At 32.8% G+C, this 8,027-nt stretch overlaps 1 protein-coding gene across 1 annotated transcript; it reads left to right on the top strand.

Moving 5' to 3' along the window:
• Positions 1-2,343: 2,343 nt before the first annotated feature.
• LOC131632941 (heat shock 70 kDa protein 18-like) lies at positions 2,344-7,357 on the top strand. The gene is made up of 4 exons (XM_058903656.1): positions 2,344-2,548; positions 2,637-3,929; positions 6,639-6,929; positions 6,975-7,357. The coding sequence occupies exons 1-4, from the start codon at positions 2,344-2,346 to the stop codon at positions 7,355-7,357; spliced, it is 2,172 nt and encodes a 723-aa protein (XP_058759639.1).
• The last annotated feature ends 670 nt before the right edge of the window (positions 7,358-8,027 follow it).

Genomic DNA, 8,027 nt, shown 5'->3' with positions numbered 1-8,027 from the left:
CACAATCTCAAGGTTTTGAATATGGGCCCTCGGTCGGAAATGCAACAACTTTTGAAACTTCTACGCGATAACAATTATGTTTCAAGCTTCCGAACCTCCGAGGACAAAGTTACCGTGCGTGATATTTTTTGGACTCATCCCGAAAGTATCAAATTGTTCAACACATTTCCAACCGTTCTAGTCATGGATTCGACGTACAAGACAAACAATTATAGGCTTCCTCTTCTAGAGATCGTCGGTGTGACCTCGACGGACAAGACTTATTCGGTGGGGTTTGCTTTTTTGGAGTGTGAAAAAGAAGAAAACTTTACGTGGGCCTTGGGAATTTGCAAGTCTTTGTTAGTTGATCAAGAGGTTATGCCAAACGTCATTGTCACCGATCGAGACAATGCTTTGATGAATGCGGTCGATACCGTCTTCCCGACATCGACCGCGTTACTTTGCCGGTATCACATAACTTGCAACGTGAGAAGCAAGTTGAAACCCGCGGTTGGGACAAAAGATAGGCCGGATGAAAACGGTAAAGTTGTCAAAGCCGGTGTTGTGGTTGAAAGGATAATGTCGGCATGGAAGAAAATTTTGGATGCACACTCCGAAGAGGTGTATACCGAGAAATTGGTACACTTTAGGTCTTTGTGTGGTTCCATTAGGACATTTTGTCATTACGTCGAATCCACCATTCTTGACAAAGTTAGAGAAAAAGTCGTGTGCGCTTGGACAAATCGAGTTAGACATCTTGGTTGCACCACGACTAACCGTGTTGAATCCGCACATGCGGTCTTCAAGAGGTGGTTGGGTGATAGCAAGGGAGATTTGTGTCGGGGATGGGACACCGTGAACCAAATGCTTGAAAATCAACACAATGAAATTCAAACATCGTTCGGTCGGAGCAAGACGGTTATGGAACACCATGTAAAATCGGACCGATTCAATACATATATAATATAAGTATGTTTTATGTCATCTTTGTGTAATTTATGCCTATTTTGAATGCTTTTGGTATTGGTAACACAAAACTGAATGCAATGCACAAAATTTGAAATTTGCCTCTGTTTCTGCATAATTCGGAAATGAACTTCCGAAATATACATGTCTGGAGCCTATTTTCGGAAGTTCATTTCCGAAATGTCCCCTGAGGCAGGATAAGGTTTGTTGGGCCATCAATGCTCCAATAAGTCTATAAATACTACACACTCTTCTTCATCCTCTTCACACCACAAAACACAAATGACACAAACCTACCCCCACCTAGCATTCGTCTACTTTGAAACTGGCTACCCGATGCCGTTCCAATTTCGCTTCTCGCGCGACACGCCGTTGGCGGAGTTGATACCGTCGCTCAACACGCTTTTGCACTATCCCGAGAATCGAAAGGTTGGGGTAGGCATTAAGTTCACACCTTTTGAGATCAAGAACGACGAAGATTTGGCGGTTTTGTGGACAACGTTCGACCGATTTTCTTCGAAAGGCCCGATCGAGTTGGACGCGAAACTTCAAAGATCGGCGGACGACGTTATCAAAATGTTGACTCATCCCCACCTACCTGTGATCAGCAACATGTAACTTTAATTATATGTAAATTATCGTTGTAATCTTCACCCGATTAAATAAAGCGAATTGCTGTTGTTTTTCATTTTCTTCTGTCCAGACATATTTTCGGAAGTTCATTTCCGAATTCCCCCAAGGGGGTGCGTTCGGAGATGAACTTCCGAAACACCACATTTTCTGAAAAAGTAACTTTATTTCGGAGATGCATCTCCGAAATCAATATTTTATATTAAAAAAAACACGTTTTCGGAGATACATTTCCGAAAACACCTTTTTTAAGAAAAAAAAGTACAGTTTCGAAAATGAACTTCCGAAACAAGGGGTATTGTGGTAAATTCACCAGGGGTGGACAAGAAGGTTAGGAGGTGGGTGAAGAAATTTCCATAAAAATAACGTTTTGTTTTTTTAAAATTTATTGTTGATTTTGATGTAAAAATATTCAGAAATATTTCAAATTTGTATCTGAGTTTAGGGGTTATCATAGATGGGTTGATCTAGTTTAAGGTTGAACTGTTGAAGATGATGTTCTATTTTTATTTTTATTTTTATAAAAAAGGCAAAGAACTTTATATCACCACCAATTAACTGCAACACACATCGTGCCCACTCCCTTGCAGTAAGAGCAAACATGGTGGCGTGGGTCTCTCTGTTAACTGCAACACACATTGTCACATTCAAATAACTTTCGTATTCGACATTTATAAAAGCCAACCCTAAATTCTCAATACTAGTATAGTACCATATTTTCTTTCTCTTCCAAAGTCTAATAATCAAATCGTATACTTAAAAAAGAGAATGGCCAGAAAATATGAAGGACATGCAATTGGAATTGACCTTGGTACAACCAACTCGCGTATTGCTGTGTGGCAGGAGCAAAACAACAGAGCGGAGATAATCTACAATGAAGCTTCTTTTGTTGCTTTCACTGATGATAGAAGGTGGTTGATTGGTAATTCTGCCAAAAATCAAGCAGCCTCTAATCCATCCAACACTGTATTTGGTAATTTATACTATTATCATTTTTCGGCTATTATTTACTTACAAGTTACAAATGTACAAATTATACATCAACATTTTGAATTTTGCAGATGTAAAGAAGTTTCTTGGAAGAAAATACAGTGATCCTATAATTCAGAACAATCTACTGTCGTGGCCGTTTAGGGTCATTTCTAGTAAAGATGACAAGCCCATGATTCGTTTTAGTTACAAAGATAAGGAAAAACACCTTTCGCCTGAAGAAATATTAGCTTTGATATTCAAAAAGATGATGGATACTGTGAAGGCGTTTTTGAAGTCACCGGTAAAAAATGCAGTGATTACAGTGCCTGCATATTTCAACGATTCTCAGCAAAAAGCCATCAATGATGCTGCTGTCAATGCTGGCCTCAATGTAAAGGGATTAATTAATGAACCAACTGCTGCTGCCATTTCATATGGTCTTCATAAGAGAGCAACTTGTGTTGAAAATAGAAATATTCTCGTAGTTGATCTTGGTGGCGGAACTTTTGATGTGTCTCTCATCACATTCAAGGATGGCAAGTTTGAAATAAAGGCGGCGAGAAACACTCAATTTGGAGGTGAAGACTTTAATGAAAGAATGATGAACCATTTTGTGAAGGAGTTCAAGAGAGAGCACAAAAGCGACATTAGTAGAAACTCAAGGGCGCTTAGGAGGTTGAGAACTGCGTGTGAGAGGGCGAAAAATGCACTTTCATTTTATAGTTCCACTTTTTTAGTAGAAGATATATATGATGGACTTTATTTCTTTTCATCAATAACGTCGGCTAAGTTTGAGCAACTCAACATAAACCTCTTTGATACTTTTATGAATATAATTAAGGTCTGTCTTTTTGATGCGAAGATAAACAATAGCAGTGTTGATGAAGTTGTTCTAGTGGGTGGCTCTTCAAGGATTCCCAAAGTTCGGCAGCTACTGCAGAACTTTTTCAAAAAAGGGAAGAATATCTTCGATATAATCGGTCCTGATGAGGTTGTTGCTTGTGGTGCAACTATACATGCTGCATTGTTGAGTGGAAGTCTTAAGAATGTTCCAAAGGAAGTGCATCAATATCTTACAAGGTTGTCTCTTGCAGAACTGGAACCAGAGCCAATACCAAGAAATATAGTGAATCATAAAAGAGTTAAGCTTACAATTGAGGATAACAGTTCTAAGATCATGATTGATTTTCAAGGTGGTGTTGGAATTACTCTTAATGTTCCTGGTTCGTTTGATGTCTCACTTCCTGATACTGCTCTAGCCCTTCCTATCAATTGTTGCTTTGCTACGGATTCTGATGGTATGTTAAATGTTTCCACTGAGGTACAAACTATTTCCAAAGATATCAAAATAACAAATGAGAATGTGAGGGTGGAGTTTCGAAGTACATGTTAGAAGTTTTTGTTAGTTGTATGATTTCTATGCAAAGTAATAGTTTTAGAAATCTCCATTACTAGCAAGTCATTGTAGCGCATATCCATGAAGTTTGCAAGAACGGCCACCAAACGTGACTGGTTCCAACTGTGCACTTATTCTTCAAATGTATTTTAGCAAATTTTTCTCGTTAGCTATTTGTATTAAATATCAGCTTCACTATCTCTTATCTCTTATAGAATTGAGAAAAGCGAATACCAACAAATCTATCTATTAGTTTCTGTTATAAAACACTAAAGTTGAGCTGTATTTTTGTAGGCCAAGGCTATCCCTGATAAAATTGAGGTAATTTACCCTCAAAGTAACCTATCCTAATGAATTTTTTCCACATAAAATAAATTTTTAAAATAACATATTAACCAAAAACATTAAAATATTTAGTGTATATCCCATCTCATTTATAAAGTCTTAAAATTTTAATATATATATATATATATATATATATATATATATATATATATATATATATATATATATATATATATATATATATGTATATATATATGTATATATATATGTATATATATATGTATATATATATATATATATGTATATATATATATATATATATATATATATATATATATATATATATATATATATATATATATATATATATATATATATATATATATATATATATATATATATATATATATATATAGGGCATATCATATGAGAATGCCATATTTATATGAGAATGTGAGAATGAATCTGAACCATTGAATTTTAAAATAAATGGTGGAGAATCTTTTTTTTCTCTTTCCTACATCATTTATTATATATATATATATATATATATATATATATATATATATATATATATATATATATATATATATATATATATATATATATATATATATATATTATTTTAAGGATATTATGCTATTTTAGGTATGGCGGAGAGTCACGGACGGAGGATATTTACGCCACCCCCATTTTCGAAGTGCTTTCAGGGAGACTTTGTTCCCTATTGCCATTTCTGCGGAAATTTTTTTTCGTCTTTGAGATCCAAACGGAGAATTCCCACGAAAAATTATGTTAACGAATGCAAGTTGACATCCCTAATCAGATAAATTACCCCAACTTTAAAGAGACAAACAAAAATTCACCTTTATTTTATTTAATTGACAAATCATCCACTGATAATTTGCCACATCAATTAAAATATGATGTGTCACTCTTCAAAATATAACTATCTAAAACTTCTAATATTTATTTCACTATAATTCAACGTTACATTCATAAAATCTAATAAAAAAATCAAATTTTTAAAATAACATATTAACCAAAAACATTAAAATATTTAGTGTATATCCCATCTCATTTATAAAGTCTTAAAATTTTAATATATATATATATATATATATATATATATATATATATATATATATATATATATATATATATAAATATATATATATATATATAGGGCATATCATATGAGAATGCCATATTTATATGAGAATGTGAGAATGAATCTGAACCATTGAATTTTAAAATAAATGGTGGAGATTATGAGTGAATCTTTTTTTTCTCTTTCCTACATCATTTATTATATATATATATATATATATATATATATATATATATATATATATATATATATATATATATATATATATATATATATATATATATATATATATATATATATATATATATTTTAAGGATATTATGCTATTTTAGGTATGGCGGAGAGTCACGGACGGAGGATATTTACGCCACCCCCATTTTCGAAGTGCTTTCAGGGAGACTTTGTTCCCTATTGCCATTTCTGCGGAAATTTTTTTTCGTCTTTGAGATCCAAACGGAGAATTCCCACGAAAAATTATGTTAACGGATGCAAGTTGACATCCCTAATCAGATAAATTACCCCAACTTTAAAGAGACAAACAAAAATTCACCTTTATTTTATTTAATTGACAAATCATCCACTGATAATTTGCCACATCAATTAAAATATGATGTGTCACTCTTCAAAATATAACTATCTAAAACTTCTAATATTTATTTCACTATAATTCAACGTTACATTCATAAAATCTAATAAAAAAATCAAATTTTTATATTCCACTAAAATTATAAATAAAATATTTTTATTTAAAGAATGATAATTCATATTTAGTCGTTATAAATCTATAGTACAAAAATATTCTTATTGTAATGCTTAAACTAAAATGAGCAAACAATGTTTTTAAGTTTACTTATAACATTCAAATAGACATACAAATAATTCAAACTCTTTCTAAAATATAATTTTTAATTGTATCTACAATTATATCTTACAAAATTAAATTCAAAATATTCAATAAAATATATAATCCTTTACATATAAATTTTCTATAAGAGTGTGTTTGTTTAAAGGATTAATTTATTATTATAGGAATATCGTTCTTTAGAACATTAATACAGGGATCGTATTCCTATCTATGTGTTTGGTAAGTAATTGAAATTTCTTGAAATATTATAAAATATATTTAATTTAAGCATTTGATATGGCGAGTTTGTCGGGGTTGCCCCCCTACTAGGAAAAACCTTATACACCACTATGTTCCTTGCCCCGCTAGTTGTCATCTGTGTAATGCGGAAGTGAATGGTGAGTGGCAAATTTTATTTGATTGTGCGTTAACTAACAATTGTTGGTTGGTTGCAGGTATTGATCATATCATTAGACCACAGATGGCTACATTTGACAATGCGAGAGATGTGATCCAAGACATCTGTTGTAAGGAGAATGCCACAGATGCAGGGAAGGTGGCGGTCATGGTTTGGGTGTTGTGGAATAACTGGAATAATTGGATTTGGAATGAAGATAAAAAAGATGCTAACCAATTAGGCGCGCAAGGTTATCATATGTGGCAAGAGTGGTTCTTGGCCCAAGGGTCAATGGGTAACGAAACCAATAGAATTCACTACCAGACTACATGGCGACCACCTCAACCGGGTTAGTTGAAGTGCAATGTGGATGCGGGGTTCAATGAGCATCTAGGCACGACTAATGGAGGATGGTGTGTTAGAGATGGCGGTGGAAGATTCATTGTGGCGGGTACATCGTGGAATAATGGTAGATTTTCTATTGTTGAAGTGGAGGCAATTGCTTTGAAGGAAGCAATCCAAGGAGCAATCAACTTAAATCTGCAGAACATCATTTTTGAAAGCGACTCCCAACTAGTGGTCCAAGCAACTCATGCTACTTCTCCGGGTAACTCTGAATACAATATGATTATAAATAGTATCCAAAATTTGCTAAATTCTCGAGACGACTTTGAGGTTAAGTTTGTTAAGCATCAAGCCAATTATTGGTCTCGACGCGCGGTTCTCTACTTGATTCCTCCGTGTATTGAACAATATTTATTTAATGAAATGAATTGATGTTGCTTTTGTCAAAAAAAATGTTTGTTAAAAAAATATAAAAATGATAAATTAATTTAGAGTGAGAAGCTATGGGTGGCTATCTCTTATTCCCATGGGAATGTAAGATTTCCACCCTTTTGAATGGGAATAAAAAATATAAAAGTCATATGTAAATCATATTTCCAGGAATAAAAAATACCCAAGAATAATTTAATAAAACTTGAAACAAACGTGAGAATTTGATTTCCAACCTCACACATTTCTGAGAATAAAATTTAAATCCATGAAACAAACACGCCTTAACATATTAATAAATTATAGTTAATTAACATTATAAAAAAATTCAATTGAGTCAAATCATCTTTGTATACGTTGAAAATAAATACATACAAAAACAATATTATTGTACTTAGTTTAAAAGTCATACTGATTTTCTACTATAACTACCAAAACATCTTAGAGTATCGAGTTTCATTTTAAATTTGAATGTCTACCATGATGATTATGTAACACCATGTATAATATACATATAGAAAATACATTATACATAATGTTAATTAGTACTGATATAACACAAATGTCTAATGACATCACTATATACATGTCCAAAAGGAAAAAATATAACTGAAATTCTGGACTCAGACACGCGATGTCTTACAGGATGTCACGACATCATTATCTGAATGTT

Source organism: Vicia villosa, unplaced genomic scaffold, assembly GCF_029867415.1.
Source record: "Vicia villosa cultivar HV-30 ecotype Madison, WI unplaced genomic scaffold, Vvil1.0 ctg.001053F_1_1_1, whole genome shotgun sequence".
In the NCBI taxonomy this organism is placed as follows: Eukaryota; Viridiplantae; Streptophyta; class Magnoliopsida; order Fabales; family Fabaceae; genus Vicia; species Vicia villosa.
Note: the sequence above shows the minus strand (reverse complement) of the source record. Positions and strands in the feature narration are given on the sequence as shown.

Bases quoted from the DNA above. Each gene is read 5' to 3' on its own strand.
- LOC131632941 (XM_058903656.1), top strand. From the start codon at position 2,344: ATGGCCAGAAAATATGAAGGACATGCAATTGGAATTGACCTTGGTACA. The intron at 2,549-2,636 runs GTAATTTATACT...TGAATTTTGCAG, and splicing joins TCCATCCAACACTGTATTTG to ATGTAAAGAAGTTTCTTGGA. The intron at 6,930-6,974 runs GTTAGTTGAAGT...ATGAGCATCTAG, and splicing joins ATGGCGACCACCTCAACCGG to GCACGACTAATGGAGGATGG.